Raw genomic sequence first — 20,624 nt, forward strand, 5'->3', positions numbered from 1 at the left:
ATCAGATGATAATTCAAGAACAACATCATTAGTGATCATATTGAGTGCACATAACAATATCACACATACCCAGAGTATCATCAACCGGTGGAAACTAACGATTTTAAATTGGCTCACTACTTGACTAGCCTATTGGCCCCAGGCAAATCGATTAACGTACTCCATTCCAGTAAAAATTCTAGTACTACACTATGTTTGTTTTGATTCGCTATGAAAGTTTGACAGATAAAATAAGAGGCTCGTGGATTTTCCTATGTTTCAAAGGGTGCTTCGATTAGCTTGGGACCGAAGAGAGCACCAGAGCTGAGGAAGTGCATCTAGAACAATAAGTTGCGAACCGTCAAAACGCTCGCTACATAAGCGTAAAAAGCCTACAAGAAGAAGAAGAACAGTGTATGTTCCGGGTTCCCCGTAGAAGTGGATAGCAGCTGACTTGGGTCAATTCGTGACTTGTCCAGGGATGAGATTGTTAACTCGTGATTTGGCGTACATTTGTTAATTTTTCATTGGTCTCTGTTCTGCAAGCACATGCCCTATCACCGACCATGAGGCAACAACTCCACATCTGGACGCTAAATATCGAACTTATCAGCACATGGGCCGGGATCGACGGCTCTGCTTCGCATCCGAAGGAAGACGTGATCTGAGATTTTTCTCTTCAGGGAATCCCAACGGGATGCATCCAACAGCCGATGGTGTGTGAGAAAGGAGCGACGGCTACCACTTAACCAACGGTTGCGTGAATTCTCAACTACAGTCGGGTTTCCTTATTCCTGGATGGTTTTTTGCCCGTATTCCTTTGTTCGAATTTTTAGATGCTTGAGCTTCGGCAGGTAGAATGGCGACTGCATATGCTATCCTTTTCAGTGAACAAACGGCGACCAATTACCCGGAAAAAAGAACACGGATGAAAACACTGTCATAACAAACTAATATCTACGTTTTTTTGACAATCATTCAATTACTACAATAACATTTCGTTGTGTTTCACTTACCATACCACTTGCCAAACTACAGTGGTCTGCTTTGAATGCTTTTACTTGTCGTTGCACATCTTGTCCTTCTACAACCTTTCTGCCAATTTTCAATTGGCAATCGTTATTATTCTCCAATCATCATACCATAAATCATTCATACCTACCTATGTCTTCAATAACAAAAACCCTAATTGAATACTCCTTGAACGATCATTGGCATCTTCAGTTGCAAGCTCTTTATCGGAACATCTGCATCAGCCACCTGACCAATCATCGTTTGGTTAGACCTTCCCATTTTTCTCTCATTTCTTCACGCCACAATCCCCAACCGATCGGCGTGCGCCGGCCAAACGAGAAATTGCACGAAATGTCCATTTATGAAAATAATAACCACATAAAGTGCTATTGCAAAAACCGAAATCATATCTCACACGCTTACAAACCATTAGACGGAGACGGGCGATCCGAAAACAAAAAAAATGACAGTAATTCACATCGAGGAATAACGAGCTGCTCGTTAACTGGCTATGCTCTGTGCTATGGCTATGGCCGGTGATCATTGACCCATTGCCTACCTCACTACATACGTGCGCTCACCTCTCAATTCACTGATCAATCGATCAATTGATCATACTGCGCCGCAAACTGAAGAAATTGGGAGCATATCTAACAATTTGGCTGACACCGAACGAGTCCGACCGAGTGTGCATCGTGCGTTCAATGCTCCAGTGGCCTTCCAAGGTGGTTTTGGATGGCAATAAAAAAAATTAGCGGAATTTTCTTTCTTTCTTCAAGCTGAGACGCAGGGGAAGAAAATTGTATGTGATGATGTTTCACATAACAGAAATTTAATTGGGCATGAATAGATATGAACGTTTATAATGCTCATGTAAATCAGTATAAATTAACATTTGTTTGCACATAAACATCACACCTAATGGTTTTATAATCGTGGAGGATAATTAAAGTAAAAACATAAAAACTCCAATAAAACTCGATAAGATCAAGTTACGATCGCTATTCAACCGCAATTTGCAAGTGGCGCGCGTTCATAGATAAACCGGCTGGTAATTTGCTCGAAAGTCCCGCTGTGCAAAAGGTTTTCTTAAGACTCTGGGTGCACAACGGAAGACTACTTTTGGGCTGTTTGCACTAAAAACGAACCGGTTACACTGACAACTAATCGTTTTTAGTACAAACAGCCCAAAAGTAGTCTTCCGCTGTGCACCCAGAGTCTTAAGAAAACATTTTGCACAGCGGGACTTGCGTGCAACTTACCAGCCTGTTTCTCTATGGACGCGCACCACTTGCAAATTGCAGTTGAATAGCGATCGTAATTTGATCTTATCGAGTTTTATTGGAGTTTGTGAGTTAGTCACTTTTACTCAATCTTACGGAGAAATTTCTTAAAGCGCAGGTTACTCATGGACTGAGTGATCTACGCTTGTAAAAATTTCTCCATACGAATGAGTAAAAATGACTCACTCTAAGTAAAAGTTTCATACCCTCTGAGCTAGTTTCGTTTTCCGTGTACGAAAATGTAACTGGATCTTGGGCATGATAGATTTTGGCCCTTAGTTAAAAAAAATGGGGCAGGATGTGGCCAGTATAGTCCTGTGCTCTGACTGGTTAACTGGTTTTTGAATTCTCAAAACATTTGATGTGTCACATGATGGGTTTTATTCATTTCAGGCCGCATTAGGTTTCATGGCATTTACAAACCAGAACAGGCTCCGGCCATACATCGCCATACATACTCGCCTCTGACAATATGGATTATGATATGTCTACCCATTTCAGCCGAAAAACAAAAATTATCTCAAAATATAAGCATACCTAATACAATTAGTCACCTAGTTTCACAATCACCGGCGTAGCTAATAAAATTGCCTAGAGGGAGGCCACGCCCAGAATTGTGTAGGCACCCCTATAAATTAGGCTAGGGTCCATGCATAAATTACGTCACGCATTTAGGGGGCGAGGAAGTAGGAAAAACGTGACAATTTGTGAGATATGTGGGTAGAGAACTAAGCTCAAACGTAACATCACATTTGTTTACGTTACAAAAGATATATAAAGAAAAATTGGATTTATTTAACGAATTCGGATGAAACAATATTTCTCATTCAGCAACATTAACATTTGCCATCATATTTCAATCCATAACTTTTAATTTCAATGTTGATTTAATCTATAAACATTTTGATTTTTTTCTGGCTAAGTATTTCAAAACATAGTAAAATAATTAGATGATAGTCCTGCTTTATGAAATATCAAATTCAGACAGGGCTCACATTACTGCATCATTTAAAATCCTCGATCTGTCACTATCATCGGGTGAGAAAACGATGCTAGAGATTTTTTTCAATATCTCATAATTTTTCTGTCATAATAGAACGTGACCAATGCTGTGAACATCGCAATTACTAGCACTTTTATCAATATTATTGTTATTTGTGCTGCGAAAATCTTAAACATATATTCACTCCACCGATTACATACTATTGCTTGCCTAAATGTATCTAAATCAGTCAGAAATTATGATATCAAACCCGTATGAGAATTATTCTCATGAGTGCTTGACCATCGGGAAATGACAAGAAAGCTCATGATAGGTAGTTTCATATCGTGATAGTGAGATTTCCTGTTTTCTAATTGTCACATGATGGCCGTTATATTTACCTGCTCTGCAACAGATAAAAATTTCCATATCTCGATGCACTGTATCTCAATTTCTTTAAAGGAATTTTAACTCTTGGTACAGTTATTCATCTTAGGTTCTACATATTTTGATCACCCCTATGTTAATGGCTACAAGAAAGTGGAAGTGAAAAAAACGTATAGCACTATACAACTCTAGACTAACATTTGAAAGGGGCGGAAGAGCGACGAATTATATTGTTATATTTTTGGAGTGATGTCTGAAAATTCAGTGCAATATAGCAGTCAAAACACAGAAATACAAATGTTAATACTTCCGATGTCATCACAGCCCACTTCTACCTGTAGCTATTCCTGAAAAGCTCCTCTACCTTGTCTCTACTGCTGCCACTGCTTGGGAACGGTAGGCAGTGAATTCAGAAGAACTAAAATGCCGGAAATGCAACGAGTGACACTGACTACATTTAACAGATCAGGCTATCAAAATATTTGAAGTTCAATCTTTAAATCAGCTAACTTATTGAGGTTGAATTCTGGGGATACAATTAGCTTCATGCACTACTATTCAACTGTATATTCAGCTTCAAAGTTAAACAGCTTTGTACACCTTAAATCAACTGCTGTTTTTACTGTTCATCTTGAATTGTAGCTTGGGTTGTTATGCTTTCGGTTGATTGAAATTACCAGATTTAGATGTTTAAAAGCTGAACAAAGGGTAACTGTTCGGTTAACTTACATTTGCTTTTTCACCGGCTTTTTCGTAACCATTTGTGAGGTTTTATCAAGCAGCACTTATAGTTTAGCATCCGAACTGGAAATGCAACATAATAAATCTTAAATCGAGCTTTGACAAAAATTCCATCACTTTAGAGGAATTTTTGTGTTGTCTTCTTATCAAGAATTCAAAACAAGATTCAGCCACGGGCTGGTTCATCTCCCGATTTAGAAGGATGTTTAGCAGAATTCATAGGACATTTTTGGATGAAAATAATTCTTTAGAAAATGTTAAAGGAAATTCTGCCTGAATTTTCAAAAGCATCCTGTCTAGAATTCCAACTGAATTCTGATAGCAATTCAAATGGAATCATAATCGAAGCATAGTTTCACAGGAATGACAAGGCGATCTCTAATTCTGAGGAAAGTTTCAAAGTAATTGCAAGGAAGAATCCAAGGGAATACAAAAGGACTTATGCGAGCATTCCAATGAAATTTTGAGAAGAATTCCAAGTGAATGCAGAGAGAATATTTAGGGTTCCTGAAAAGAGTTCCTATGATGTTTTCAGGATAGTGTAAATTAATTTCTATGAACATTTCAAAAGAATTTTATGTAGAATTCCAAATATTTTTTTTAATACCTAAATAACGCTGGGAACTCAGAGAGTAAACACTTCCCAAACAACTCGCAAGTACTATAGCAGTTAATATAACCTTTATATAACTGGATTGGGTTGTAAAAAGTATTACTCAACATAAAGATATTTTACTTTGATTCTGCTTTACAGGAAAATTAGAAGAAAATTCTGAGGGAAATTCCTTGGCAACTCTTTGGCAAATTTCATAGTTAATATAATGGGAGCAAATTGGAACTGTGAGAAATAATTATGAAGAAAACTACCAGCGAGTTCTTGCAGGAATAATTAAGAATTGCAAGAGAATTGCAGAGTAAATTTCAAACCAATTCTAAATCCTTATGAAAATCTTTTAAAGGAATAAAGGGTGGAACGTTCAAAAATTGGTCAATCATGATTAAGTGCACACTGATTATTTTATTGTATAAATGATCAAACTATAGTTCTTCAGTTCAATGCCAACAAAATACAGGAAAATTATTTAATTAAACATCCGATATTCCAAATGCCAACTGTCGGGCTTTACGTTTCACACCTTCCATCAGATTTTGTACCGCTGTTGTATCAACCTTATTTGATGCTGAACGTCAATTTGCTTTGAACTGATACTCATTTACAACTGTTTTCTGAGTTTTCTTGATGTTCCGCTTAACGATTGCCCAATATTTTTCAATTGGGTGCAGCTGCGGCGAGATAGGAGGGTTTTTGACTTGCAGGTTGTTGGCGGTATACCGTTCCTGAGCTATTTTCCCGTAGTGACATGAAGTGAGGTCTAGCCACCCGGAAAAACTGGGTTTTTTCTTATCATGACAACAATCGTTTTTGCAATCCTTTCTTTTCATAAATATCTTGGTTGACAATGCCAGTTGTTACGAAATTTTCGCTTTTCAGCCCACAGGTGCAAATCGCCTGCCAATCCAAGTATTTTTTCGGGAACTTTGACAACTTTTTCTGCTTAACCTTATCTTGAACCTTTCCTTTTCCGGTAGCAGTGTATGCGCTTATGCGCGAGCAAAATTTTGATACGCTGTTCCTCTTGATTCGACGCCATTTTGACAACTGAATGGAAAACAGCAAAAACAAAATAGAGGCAACATTCCGTATGCACAGACCTATAAAATAAAGGGTGTTCAAGTTTTGACGTAAGAATACGTCTGTGATTTCTATATGGGGGTACACTTTGTGAAAGCCGAAAATGGAACATGTCACGAAATTATGAAAGATTTTGAACGTAATTAACTAAGCTGCCCCTGGACTTATTTGAATATTTTTATCACCAATCGATCAGAAATTGTTCAACGCATCAACATTAATGCTTTCAACTATTGATTTTTAACAAGAAACTATCGAAAAGAGCTAAATGTCAAGAATTGTCTAAAAGCGTTGAAATAACTAGCAAATCCACCGATTGCGTGCATATGCTGCTTCTCTAACACAGTCATCAGAGAATCATTTCTAGACGAAATATGTCGATGTATCATTGCTGCTTCCCCAACACTGTCATCAGAGAGTCGTTATTAGACGAAACAAGTCGAAGTGGCATTCGCCTCCGATCTTCGGGAGTGTGCGAATAAGGAGGATGCAATTTCGTAACATTTTGCACACTCATCGCCATATTCAGAAGCACACGCCCCCAACGACTACACAAAATGCTTTCCAGAGATGTAATCTTGTAACCCAACTTGGAAGCAGGGGTGCAAGTGATTTTGATCGGTTCTCTTCATCGACTTTCTGTTTCGTCAATAACTCGACGGCAAACACATTCATTGATACGTTTGTTTTTTTGGATGATAGAAGAGCATAGCAAAAATAGTGCGAAATAGGTTAGTGAAGCCATGGTAATCAAAAGAGGAAATCGATGAAGAGAATTGACTTTCACCCCTCTGCCTCTAAGCCCATTAATTCAGTCGTCTTCATAGCAATGAAAACTAGCATCGCACCACTTTTGGTTCTTGGGCTACATTTGTTTTTTTTTTTTATCTAGTTCGTTTATTTGGAAGGCTCAATCGCGTTAGCTTTACGGAGCCGATAATTCATTGTTCACTGTGTGTAACAAAATTGACTTAATTCTATGTCTAGTAGGAGTTGGGCCGATTACTCGCGGCTTACTCGAGGTTAGAAGGGTACATTTTCGAAGGATAGGATCAGGGGAGGAGCTTGGGGTAGGGTTTTGTTGTCTCATCAGAGCGTTGTCGCCAGTATGAACGGTAGTGCTGTTCTAGCTTCGTCAGGAGTTCGACCGGCTATGGTGACCAGTGGGCGACGATGAGACTCATCGAGACGGGGGGACAAGACAAACAAAAACTAATAAAGAGAGACAAAATACAAAAGGAATTAAATTCTTATACTAGACATTTGAAGAAAAACATAAACGGACTGCATATAGCAGAGATCACGGGTTGCCAACACGTCTCTGATAGGAACATAGGGTTGTCTTCCTTGGGCCTCGAGGGTATTCAAAAGTCGCTCTCTGGCGGCGTCATTATCCGTACATTGCCAAACTGCGTGTTCGATGTCATCGTAACCGTTTCCACACCGACAGATGTTGCTGTCCACGAGGTTTATTCTATTGAGATGAGCATCTAGCGAGTAGTGGTTGGACATAAGTCTACTCATCACGCGAATGAAGTCACGACTTAAGCCCAAGCCTTTAAACCACGCTCTCGAAGAAACATTAGGAATAATTGAATGTAACCACCGTCCAAGACTTCCAGTGTCCCAATCGGTTTGCCAACTCGAAAAGGTACTCTGACGCACTAAATGGTAAAATTCATCGTGTGAAATTTGCCTGTCATACAATTCGCCTTCCTGCGCGCCCACCTTTGCGAGAGAGTCCGCCTTCTCATTGCCTGGGATTGAGCAATGTGAGGGGACCCATACAAAGGTAAACATATATGATCTTTCGACCAGCACACACATCTGCTCCCTTACCTTTGAAAGGAAATAAGATGAGTGCCTACCTTGTTTCATCGACCGAATAGCCTCAAGACTATCCGAGAAGATGAAGTAATGGTCTGTGGGCATATTGGAAATCATCCCCAATGCGAAGTTGATTGCTGCCAGCTCAGCAACAAAAACGGAACAAGGTTCCTGAAGTTTGCGGAAGGCGCTAGAGTTTTCATTGAAGACACCGAAGCCAGTGGATCCATTGAGACGGGACCCGTCTGTAAAATATCTTTTCATGCAATTGACTTGTTGGTACTTTTCAGTAAAAATACGTGGGATAATAATAGGTCGAAGTTGATCGGGAATCCCATGAGTTGCTTGTTTCATGGTCAGATCATATTCAATTGAGGAACTGCGATTGGTGAAGTGAACACGGTCTGGAGTATAACAAGGAAGACACATATCTGATGATATGTAGTGGTGGTAGATTCTCATAAATCGAGATTGTGTGTTCAACCCAAGAATTTCTTCAAAATTAGCAATTATAAGTGTGTTCGTCACTCCGCATTTGATTAGTATTCTGAGAGAGAGCTCCCAGAAACGGTTCTGGAGGGGTGTTACTCCTGCCAGAACCTCGAGACTCATGTTATGCGTTGAGTGCATACAGCCTAGAGCAATACGCAGACAACGATATTGAATTCGTTCCAATTTTATTAGGTGACTTTTTCTTGCCGAGAGAAAGCAGAAAGAGCCGTACTCTAGAACAGAGAGAATAGTTGTTTTATAAAGCGTTATGAGGTCTCCCGGATGAGCACCCCACCATGTGCCGCAAATTGAACGGAGAAAGTTGATCCTCTGCTGACATTTTTGCTTCAAATACGTAATATGGGCATTCCAAGTGCACTTTGAATCAAACCAGACCCCAAGGTACTTGAAAGACAATGATTGAGTAATGTTTCTGCCCAAAAGATTAAGATGCATTTGGGCTGGGTACCGCTTTCGAGTAAACACTACCAGTTCAGTTTTCTGCGGCGAGAATTTGATCCCTAGATTCATAGCCCAAGAAGACAAGTTATCTAAGGAATTTTGCAATGGTCCTTGCAAGTCCACGGCATGTGAACCTCTTACGGAAACCACACCGTCATCTGCAAGTTGTCTTAGCGTGCATTGTTCTGCCAAACAGTTGTCGATATCTTTGACATAAAAGTTATAAAGAAGAGGGCTGAGACATGAGCCTTGGGGCAGGCCCATGTAACTAATTCTGGAAGTTGTCAGTTTTCCAAGAGAAAAGTTCATTTGCTTTTCTGACAACAAATTGTACAAGAAATTATTTAAAATTCCAGAAAGTCCACATCTGTGCAGATTGTCTGACAGAATTTCAATGGAAACTGAATCAAAAGCCCCCTTAATGTCCAAGAATACTGAAGCCAATTGCTCCTTGTGTGCAAAGGCCAGTTGAATATCTGTGGAAAGCAGCGCTAGACAATCGTTTGTTCCTTTGCTCTTGCGGAACCCAAACTGTGTATTTGATAGCAAGTTATTTGATTCGACCCAGTGATCGAGTCTCCGAAGGATCATTTTCTCCAACAATTTCCTAATGCACGAAAGCATAGCAATCGGACGGTATGAGTTATGGTCAGACGCTGATTTGCCAGGTTTTTTAATGGCTATTACTTTGACCTGTCTCCATTCAGGCGGTACAATGTTGTTTTCTAGCAAGGAATTGAATAAATCTAGCAAGCGTCTTTTAGCGATATCTGGGAGATTTTTCAGAAGATTGAATTTAATCATATCGCTTCCCGGTGAGGAGTTGTTCGATGAAAGAAGAGCCATAGAGAAATCCAGCATTGAGAATGGTCTATCCAGAGAGCCGCCGCTAGGAGACGCTTCTCGAAGAATATTTTGTGCTGGAACTGAGTCCGGACAGACCTTTTTAGCGAAATCGAATATCCATCGGTTGGAGTATTCTTCACTCTCATTGAAAGATGAGCGGTTACGCATGTTGCGAGCCACCCTCCACAAGGTGTTCATTGAGGTTTCTCGTGAGAGTCCCTCGACGAAATTGCGCCAATAACCGCGTTTTTTTGCTTTGATTAATTGTTTCAGCTTTGTCTCAAGCTTTGAATATTCCTCGAAGTATGTGGAGGTTTTGCGTCTACGAAAAGCTTTGAAAGCATCAGATTTTTCTACATACAATTTTGTGCATTCTTCGTCCCAACCAGGTGTGGCTGGTCTCCTTTTAAAGGGTGCACTTGGAACTTTTCTTTTTTGTGCTTCCAGTGAGCTTTTGTAAATCAAATCGGCTAGGAATCGATATTCTTCCAATGGTGGAAGCGCATCTATTGATTCGACACCGATTGTCACCGCCGTTGCATATTTCTGCCAGTCGATGTTCCTTGTAAGATCAAACGGAACCCGAGATGGTTCTGCAGAGTGAGGGCCACACTTTATTGAAATGATGATTGGCAAATGATCGCTACCATGGGGATCATTGAGAACCTTCCACTGACAATCCAATGATAGCGATCTTGAACACAAAGATAGGTCGAGTCGGCTTTCTCGAGCCGGAGGTTTTGCTATACGTGTCGCTTCACCAGTGTTCAAAATAGTCAAATTGAAATCGTCACATAAATCGTAAAAAAATAGCCGCTCTATTGTCGTCATATAGATCGCCCCACCCAGTACCATGGGAGTTCATATCACCCAGAATTAATACTGGGGATGGAAGAATCGAAACTAGATTCCAGAGTTGACTACGGCTAATGGAGGTTCTTGGTGGAACGTATACTGAAGCTTTGCAAAGATCTTTGTTCTTCACATTTATTTGGCAAGCAACGATTTCGACGCCGGATAGAGCAGGAAGGGAAATTTTGTAGAAAGGGTAGCACTTTTTGATCCCTAAAAGTACTCCTCCATAAGAATCGTCTCTATCCAGGCGTATAATGTTAAAATCGTGGAAGTTGAGTTCTTTATCGGAAGAAAGCCATGTTTCACAGAGAGCAAATATATCACAATCAGAATTGTGAAGTAAAAATTTGAACGAGTCTAGTTTAGGCACTAGACTACGGCAGTTCCACTGTAGCACAGTGATCATATCTTCAACCTCGTTCGACGAATTATCCATCGAAAGATATGATTGATGCAAGGAGGGGCCATGAAACAGTCAATTGCTTAAGATATGATTCTAACGTTGGAAGCAAGGCAGAAACTAAGCTTCTTAGAGGGTCTTGTATGTTGAACATGTTTAATATGAATTCCACAATGTCCGAAAAAGCTAGCAAACCTCGTTCGGACTTGGATTTCTTTTGAGAAGTTTGAGGAGCAGCTTTTTTATTTTTTTTATCTTTGTTGGGCAATGGCGGAAAATTCTTGCTGCATCCAGGGATTGGATCAACAGGAGCCTTCGGTTTTGTTTTTTCATCCCCATTACCCTGGGAATTTGGCAATCGTCTGGAGGTGACTTTAGTTTTCTTACGGCGCACTTTCGGAGAGGGGCATTTTCTTTTTGAGGAACCGTCTATTTTTGAAGGTGCGTGTACCACCGTAGAATCACCTTCATCGGATGAGTCAGAGTCCGATTCTTCAACTGACAAAACCGAAAATTGGTTTGCATCTTGGACGGCTGATGCAGCCTTCAACATTTGAGCATATGTCTGCTTGGAGCGTCCAGAGATTGAACGCTGCACTTTATCGGAGTGCTGTTTGTACATCGGGCACTCCTGCAAGGGGTGAGGATTCTCGCCACAGTAAGCGCATTTTACTGATTCTTTGTGGCAAGAATCCTCTTTGTGGTTTTCACCACATTTGCCACAACGAGTTTTGTTGCCGCAATGGCTGGCCGAGTGTCCCAGCCTTTTGCAGTTGGTACAATTATATACCCTCTGTACAAACAGTCGCACCGGAAAAAAAGCACCATCAATTTTAACAAAGTTTGGGAGAACTGAACCTGCGAAAGTCACCCGGAACGAGTCTGAATGTTTATAAACTTTTTTACCGTCTAGCAAAGATGCTGAATGCAGTTGCCTTACATCCAGTATCTTCACTAGCGCGGTAGCGAATGTCGAGTTTTTAAAAGTTCCCGAGGCATGTTTCAAGTCCTCGACAGTCAGACTCGCGTCGGAGACCACGCCTTCTATCTCCACATCTCGAGAAGGGATGTAGATGTTGTACTCAACACTAAACAACTCGTGATCAGCAATTTTATTTGCCACATCATAAGTCGGTGCTTCTACACGCAGTTTGTTGAATCTTTCTTTGTGTACCAAGATTCCCGGATACTTACGCAGCAAATCTCTCGTTATGTCGAGAGTTTTCAAAGGTTTATTTTTGGGCCGAAAAAAGACAACCCATGGTCCTTTCGAAGACGGTTCATAGTATCTGGTTCGCGTAACGTAGGCATCGGAAGATGCCATAAGTGTTGCGCAAAAGCGGTGCGCAACCACTTAAGAAGGAAAAAAAAATAAAACCTTCACTAATTAATTAATTTTAATTACTAGTAATTAAATTTTTTGCCCGACGTACGAACAAATCAAAAAGAAAAAAAAAATCGAAAAAAAAAAAAAAAACTTATATCTACTTGCAAAAATTTGTCTCACTATGACCCATACTCCCCTACCAGGGGTGAGAGACAGAGTCACGCGCCACGAGGCAAAATTAAACTACAATAGGGAGGCAATGGACTTGCAAAATGTATTGTCTAATACTTATGCCGGTTGTAAACAACCTATCAGCCGTTGCAGCTAGATGGTCCGTTTGCTGCTGCTGGTGGTGATGATTGGTGTTGGTGGGTCGGCACGATGATGAAAAAATGGCTTGACGACCGGATGGATTACCGGGGTGGATTAAAGCTGGATGGCAACTCCAAGGGGCTCGGCCCATGGAATTCCACTTCCTCTGTTGCACACTGGTCACTTGGGGCACCCAATGGGGGGGGTGAAAAAACCGCTCGGGCGGAAAAAACACCGAAAAAAACTAGATGCCGCGCGACTGAGACCGGGACGTTGTTAACCGACTGAGTGTTCAACTAGGAATGGGCTACATTTGTGGGTTGCAATTCTGCTGTTCGACATTTTGGAAGGACCACCAAAAACATGAAATTACACTATTTTATAGGGATGCCTAAAAGTCTAATTATTCCATTAACGATTAATCGTAATGATTTTTCCAGCTAGTCGATTTAATATTTATCAAATTTTCAATTATTTGAGCGCGTAACCGACATACCTCCGTATTTCTACTCGTTTGATTTAGCGCAGTAGAGAAAATAAATATAAGTACTAATTTATCTGCACAGGCATATAGAAGAACCATGACGTGAAACAGGATCATTCGCCGAAAAAAGTGTTAAGCGTCTTTCTGCTAAAGGCTAAACTGCTAAAGGCTTAAATCACCAACTTGTTGAGAAAAAACGAGAAAAACTAAAAAGGGGAGGAGCTTTAGCTGGTATTCTGCGGCCTACAAACGTGTCGCAAACATCAGTTCAACCCCTGTCCAGCAGCAAACGGGCCGAGACTATTGCGAGTGCCCAATCATCAAACAGAAGAATATGGGATTGTCCGGTCCGATTTGCTGATCCAGCTACCTACACGTCATCATCATCTTCCAAAGGCTGTAAGCCTGTACTACCATCGGCCCTTTTCAGGACCACCAGGATTTTCCAAAAGAGATAAATTTCCGAACTAAAACTCATATCAAAAGGTTTTTTTCAGAGCAATCATAGTCATACTAAAGAGTATAAACAGAGAGAACCCTGCTCAAATTCCTATTCCTATACAAAACACAAGCTCCTGATGCAGTTAACAAATAACATTTCTTATATAAGACCACGTAGTCCTACGTCACCATTGCGTACAACCCCATGTAGGGCTGTCTCTTGTAGTTTTTTAAATGCAAGATTTAAAAAAATCTCCAAATTTGAGTCAACCCATTTTTGACCGTTCCACCCTTTACCTGCTGAGAAACTAACTCATGTATCAACGAGGGTCAACGTGTAAAACTTCCATCATGGGCGGCTAAACGCTTCTACCTTAACCAGGACCCAGGTCAAACGAGGAGGCTGCCAACTTAGATGTAGCTTCTGGGGATAAGCATTTCTTATTCAGCCACTGCATGCCAGTTAGACGCTGTTTAAGGTGCACCTCCATGATGAATAGACGCTCAAATTGGCGAATAATCTTCTGTATCACCGTAATATAGATACAACCACCAGTATTCGCATCACATCCTCAGGCTATGCCACCAGCTGTGGCCAGCTAGTAGTATTTTAATTAAGTCACAATTGTGATCATATAACTCGAGGAATCGTGAGGTAAGAACTTGAAACCACCAGAGCTAGGCTGCACGTACCTTCCACGTTGTCTACTCAACATGTCCCTTATTATAGTTCGGTATATTTAAAAATAACAACTCGAGTCTGAATTACATTACCGCAGTTCAACAACTTTTTCAGTTAACTATTTAGAGCATGATAATGAAAGACTTATAAGCAAGCAAGGATAATTTTGAGTCTTAATGTAAGAGAATGGGCAGACAATGCTTCAGTAATACGGGAAAGTCTTAAAAATGTCATAAGGTCGAATGCATTCTATATAAGTGCAAATTGGTAACTTTCTGCCATATACCAATTTATGGAACAAAAGGAGGAAAAACTGAATATGAATTGAAATTTTCTTTAAGTAGGTATCTGACCCTAATAAACATGGTAAATCCCAGAATCGATAAGGCACTTTTTCTTATGAAATTCATTTGATTTATAGAATTATTTAAAAAATCTTCAGGCGACCACATTACTTAATCTGTAAGTACATACGGTAATTCATAAAATAATCTATATATCTTCTATCTGTATACAAATCAGCAATAGACTTAAATATTTTTCAAAGTAAAGTGTACACACACAGGCTTGGAATGCTCAAAATAAATAACTCTAGTACGCAATCTAAACACTAAACTAACGGCCAAGAAGAAGAAGAATTCCAACGAACTGACACAACTCGGATACAAATTCGGAAACCGTCACTCCACTCCTCTGACTAAAAATATCAGGACTATAAATCTGTGTAGCTACGAAGTAACAGAGCATTTTTCCATGGTTTCAGGAGAATTTCATCGTTTTAACATTACGTTTCCAAAGAAGCCCTTAGAAAATAATAATTTGTTCGTCCGCAAATGCAGTAAATACGGTTTGTTCACTGAATATAAATATCAATTTCACACCCAGTAAACCCCAGCACATATCAATCAAACGCATGTTAGTCATAAAGTAGACAACGTACAATAAACTAATAAATCGTTTATCATGCAGTCATCCTTCCTACAACATAAAATTCATAAACTCAAAATAAGCACCCAACAAACAAACACACTTCGTACCGGATATGGCCAATAACAAATCTCTCACCATGATGGAGCACATTGTTGACAACGATTCGGACACTGCAATGGATGCAGCCGGCAGCCAGCGAAAACTCATGACTTATTCACGCACTTTTACCGAATTTTTCAGCACGCCTTTAACGGACGGTAGGTTTCCATTTCCTTCCCAGGCAATTTCGCTAATTGTACTTGTTCACGTTTGCTGAAATCATGCATCGTAAATCGTAGGTTATAAGTGATTCAACCAGGTAGCACAACAATATACTGCTGCATGGCAACTCGCTTTCCAAGCTTATCACTGATTAACTCAATTTCTTGTCGTCTATTTCGCCAGATATCGGTGCTAGTGTCCTTGGTGGCACTGCAAACCTCGGCCGCAACCAGAGAAAAGAAGCCGGAGAAACGACCCACCAAGAAGGCTTCCTCGGTAAAGCCAACCAAGACACCGAAATCCATTGTCGAAGAGTTCAACGGCCTTCCGCCAGAGGACATCGACTTCATCAAGGAGCTCGACAAGCAGTTCAACGAGCTAGGAAACAAGATCAAAATCAAGGTCCAACGAGACAACAGCTCCGAAACGAAAAGCACTAAGCGAACCATTGACGGTGACCTGGGGTTAGTTAGTAAATTATTTCGATTGACTGGTGAGCTAATGCAATTCTTTCCTTTTAGTTATGGTCACTACAGAAATCAACATGAAGGAGGGTATCATTTTTCTAAACCGAAATATATGTTATATCCCTACGCCCAACACCATAGCGGTCACTTGAAAGCTACGCACTCCACTGAGGAAACGGTCACCGAGGTTGAAATTACACCGTCGCACAGCTACGAACTGAAACCAATCGAAGAGGTCTACCAAGTGTACCCCGACGGTCGCTATCACCAGTCGACACGCGAACAGCAATACTATGAACAGCAGCAGCACCACCACCATCAGCAAGAACAAGAGGATGATACTCCTACGATAGTGCTGAAGATTCCTGGACCAGCCAAATACGCTCAACATCTGAAAGCCCTTCTGCAGCAATACCTGGAAGTCCGAGCGGCTCAGTTGTACAAAGAAATACAGGAACAGGAGTATCAACATCAGCAACACGCAATCGCACAGCAGCAACAACAGCTGATACAACAGCAGCAGCAACATGAACATCACCAACAACAACATCAGCAACACTATCATCAACACCACCATGGTCATCAGCATCAAGCTCAACACGCTCAACCGACCAAGTACAGTCAACCAGATCCCTACCAAACACAAGAAGTCTACGTCCAGATGTACAACGCTGGGCATGGAAAGTTCATTCCTGTCCACGGTCACTACTACGAATCACCTAAGAGTCGACCAACGCAACCAGCCTATCGCAAACCGGTCGCCACACCGACTCACGTTGCCTACCACAGCACTTCCGAACCCGAACACGAACAACAAGCCTATGAGTACGAAACCTATCATCAATCGCAAGCCGTAGCTCAGCACCAACACCAACACCAGCATCAACCCCAAGTCCAAGTCCAGTACCAATACGTGCACCAACAAGCTCCTACTGCCCCCGAAGAACAACAGGAAGAGTACGTCTATCAGAAGCCCATGGTTAACTTCGTCACCCCAACTCCCGATCACGACGATCATCAAGAGCACTACCAGCAACCTCCCAAATACCAAAACTTCGCCCAGTACCATGCCCAACATAAACCACTCCACCAGGAACCCGAAGACTACCTTCCGGAACCGAAACTGGTCGAAAACTACCCCAGTGACAAACACACCCGAGTCGTATACAAATCCCAATCCATCAAGGCCCAACTACAGCAAGCCTCCGAAGAACAACCCGAATACGCCACCCACCACCAGCAGGACCACCACCAAGAACACGATCAGCACGAGCACGATCACCAGGAACAGTACATCTACCAGGCAGTGTACCCCTCACAGACTCCATACCTAGAGAACAAGGCTTTCATCGAACCCGTGACCCCGGAAGCGATCAACGACCTACACAGCCATGGTTCATCTCCGGAACCGGAAATTGAATCACCCTACGAAACCGAACCGATCGTTGCGATCACTCAGAAACCCAAACACATCTACAACTACCACGCCAATACGCCCCGATCAAATTCCGGCCATCGGATGCATGCCACCAGATCCGCGGGCAGTGGCAGTAGCAGCGGCAGCAGCAGCAGCAGTGGAAAGGCCAAAAGCGGTAGCAGCTCCAGCTCCAGTTTGACCAGCAAGGCATCCAGCAAACGGGATGCTCCCTACACCGAGGAACAGTTCAAAAAGATCAACAAGATGGTCCATCGGATGAAGAAGAAGCAGACCCCGAGCGGAGCGCCGACCACTACCCGAAGTGTGACGAGCACCAACAAGAGTCAGTAAAACCTGAGCCTAGGCTTCGCGATGTAAATGTATTTAGATTGCGCAGATTTACTTGTTAGGAGTTTATTATTTAAATTATTAGTCGTTAAAATTCCGAAAAGAAAACAGTGAAAGAGCGAGAGAGCGCGAGAAGCATTGACTTTAAAAAAAAATCGAGAAGATTTAGGTTCTAGGATGCCGCCATAATGATTCATTTTGTGAAATTGTACTTGTTTTGATTGCACATGACATCAGGAAATCCGTTCACCCCTCGGTTGCGGAGGATGACGAAATAGAGAAAGACGGCAGCGCTTCGTGGAAGCGGAATTCGTTGGTTAAATAAATTGATACTCGAACAGACTCATGCTCATGTTAATCGTAAATACATAGTCAGATGGTTAAGTTCATTTAAGACAGTGTTGACAAGTAGACAATATTTAGTTGTAGATGTACTACAAAGAGATAGACGAATAAAAATGCTAAAACAGTTACGCTTGGTGGTCTTTGCTTGGTTTCTTGAAATGTTCGCTGTTCAATATAAGTAATATTTAATGTCAGATGATATAAGATAAATCCATGCAACGATATTTTTGCCCACTGCAATTATATGGAACTTAGAAGTCCCACAAACGAGACTTACAAAATTTAAATGATATTCATTCATATTCACATTCGCGCCCAGGGTGAAATTTGCAGCTTAACAGATTTAATCCTTTTCCTTTTGGTTTTCACGTCATTGATTGCATAAAATCCGCACACGACAATCTTGTTGGGGTTTAAAAATGCGTTTTATTTTTCATAAATCAATGTAACAGTTATACATTAGTAAGTATTATGCTTATTGTAAGACCATCAGTCTTCCTTCTTACCATAGGCCATTGCTCGAACTTTTCTTCATACACGGCCCATCATCTTTTGTTCCCACTTATTTGGCTACCAAATTCCATTTCCGCTTGAAATTCTTCAGTTCAATTACACTTCCACCCTTTTTCTTCAGTATGTTGTTTACCAGTATTCCTCAATTGGCGTTAGTTCCGGAGTATTGTGACTGTGACACCATTTTCGCTGTACCACTGTTTGGTGGAATTTGTGTAGTGACAGGTTGAATAGGATACCCCCTCCAGCCAGTAGCCTCTTTCGTAGACACTTCTCCTCGTAAATTTGCTGTTTCATGGTCCCAGATGTAACGAATGATGCGCTTTTCAGCCCACTACTACAGATTGCTTGCCAAACAAGGAACTTTTTGGGGAATTTCGACTTCTTTTTGATTTTACATTCTTCTTGAGCACTCTTCCGGTCAACCGAGGTATAAAAGCCTAACCCAAAACTAAGAAAAATGCCAGGGGCGGATAGACCGGGATTTTCGTTTCGAGCGTGCAGGATCGAATCGCGACGTGCTTGCTCGGGTGAAGCCATGGTGTAAACAAATGAACTTTTTCTGACAACCAATGCCCACTCTTAGCATGATCTGTAGTTAAATCCAGAAAGAAACTTGACAATTTCAATAGATAATTGATTTTCAGTATCATTTAGCATCTACAGAAATCCATCCATGCATTCGGTGGGTGGTACCGAATAGGTAGGCGTACTTGCCTACCGAAGGAAGGCGTGATCAGAGATGTTATGCCTCAGAACATCCCGGCGGCGCCGACTGGGATTGAACCCAGGCCTGCTGGGGTGAGAAGTAATCACGCTTACCACTACACCACCGGTGCCGCTATTGTCAAGGTAATGCGGCCATTCTTTTTTCGACTAGCTCTACAGGGGGCTTATCAAAGGATTTTTTAACAAGTATTTTCAAGTCGATAAGAAACAAATCGAGACCGTTATCAATCAGTAATATTGCCTATTTACAGATGTAATATTTCGTCGTCTCTTCAACAGAGTTGAGTTACATTGGATTCATTACGAAAATTACGAGAATTTAATGTAATTGAATGTAAACAATTCAAAGATTTGATGATTCCGTTGACTAGGTGTGCTTTTAGTAAGTATACTTATAAATGTTGTGATTTCAGCACGAAATATTCTGTTTATGGATGTTAACGTTTACATTTTAAAAAAGTCGATTTTTTTTTTCTAAAAAAGCTAGAAATAAAACCAGGGTAAGTATGCCAGTTTTAGGTCCTAGTGGTTCTTGCATTGCCCTAATCTCTAAACCGATTTGTACCTTCCTAAAAAAGTTGTCCTAGTTCGCTTTCTACTCTCTATATGCAATTTTCACACACGGAACTATCAATTCTATACTTTCATCTCCTCATCTATCGTATAAACATTACCACTTTAGTATGTTATTTGAAACTAGCATCTTCAACTATGGAAACTTATGATTTATGCGTGTATTTTGAAGTATTAGTTGAAAATAAAAGTGAACCACCCTGGTATTAGATGCTAGAGATCACGGGGGCAACAATCAAGAATTTCGTCATGCTTATATCGAAAAGATGAATATAGGGGCTAGGATTACCACCGACAAACCGACATGAATTATCATACAAATTACAAAAAAAAATCTCTAATGAAAGCACAAAACTGACATCTGCCACCGTGTTCGCGGAAAATATTTATTCTAGCCACGAACACACGTACAAAATTTATGTATTCTTTCGTGTCTAATCTATTTCGGACAAATTATTTTTATCTAGAGATCTGTATCACATGCGAGAACTTAACATGTATACGAGCACTACCTAGTGAGAAGATTCTGAACTACTGCTCGCCAGCGAAAAAGTTATGATCTCCTGAACAGCTTTACCCAAGACAGTAACTTTCTATCTCGTCAGGATCTCGAGATATTGTATATGCAAAAATTGCAGGTATATACTAGCGCCACGTAGTGAAAATTTTCTGAACTACTCCACCAACGAAAAGATCTTGACATCCTGAAAAACTTTGCCGAAGACAGTAACTTTTTATCTGGTCAGGATCTCTAGATATTTTATATGAGAATTTCACATGTATTCTAGCGCTACGTAGTTAGAAAATTCTAAACTACTCTCCACCAGCAAAAAG

The 20,624-nt window shown here is 40.8% G+C and overlaps 1 protein-coding gene across 1 annotated transcript in view; it reads left to right on the forward strand.

The window, feature by feature from the left end:
- LOC135697600 (bromodomain-containing protein DDB_G0280777-like) overlaps positions 1 to 17,851 on the forward strand; it is a 58,581-nt gene extending 40,730 nt beyond the window's left edge. Inside the window, exons 2-3 of the mRNA XM_065217386.1 lie at positions 15,582 to 15,862; positions 15,920 to 17,851. Coding sequence (XP_065073458.1) covers positions 15,582 to 15,862; positions 15,920 to 17,633 — 1,995 coding nt within the window. The 3' untranslated portion in view covers positions 17,634 to 17,851. The remainder of the gene's footprint in view (positions 1 to 15,581; positions 15,863 to 15,919) is intronic.
- Positions 17,852 to 20,624: the final 2,773 nt, after the last annotated feature.

Source organism: Ochlerotatus camptorhynchus, unplaced genomic scaffold (genome assembly GCF_037179485.1).
Source record: "Ochlerotatus camptorhynchus isolate MF236.1 unplaced genomic scaffold, CSIRO-AGI_Acam_v1.1 ptg000007l, whole genome shotgun sequence".
NCBI classification, from domain to species: Eukaryota; Metazoa; Arthropoda; class Insecta; order Diptera; family Culicidae; genus Ochlerotatus; species Ochlerotatus camptorhynchus.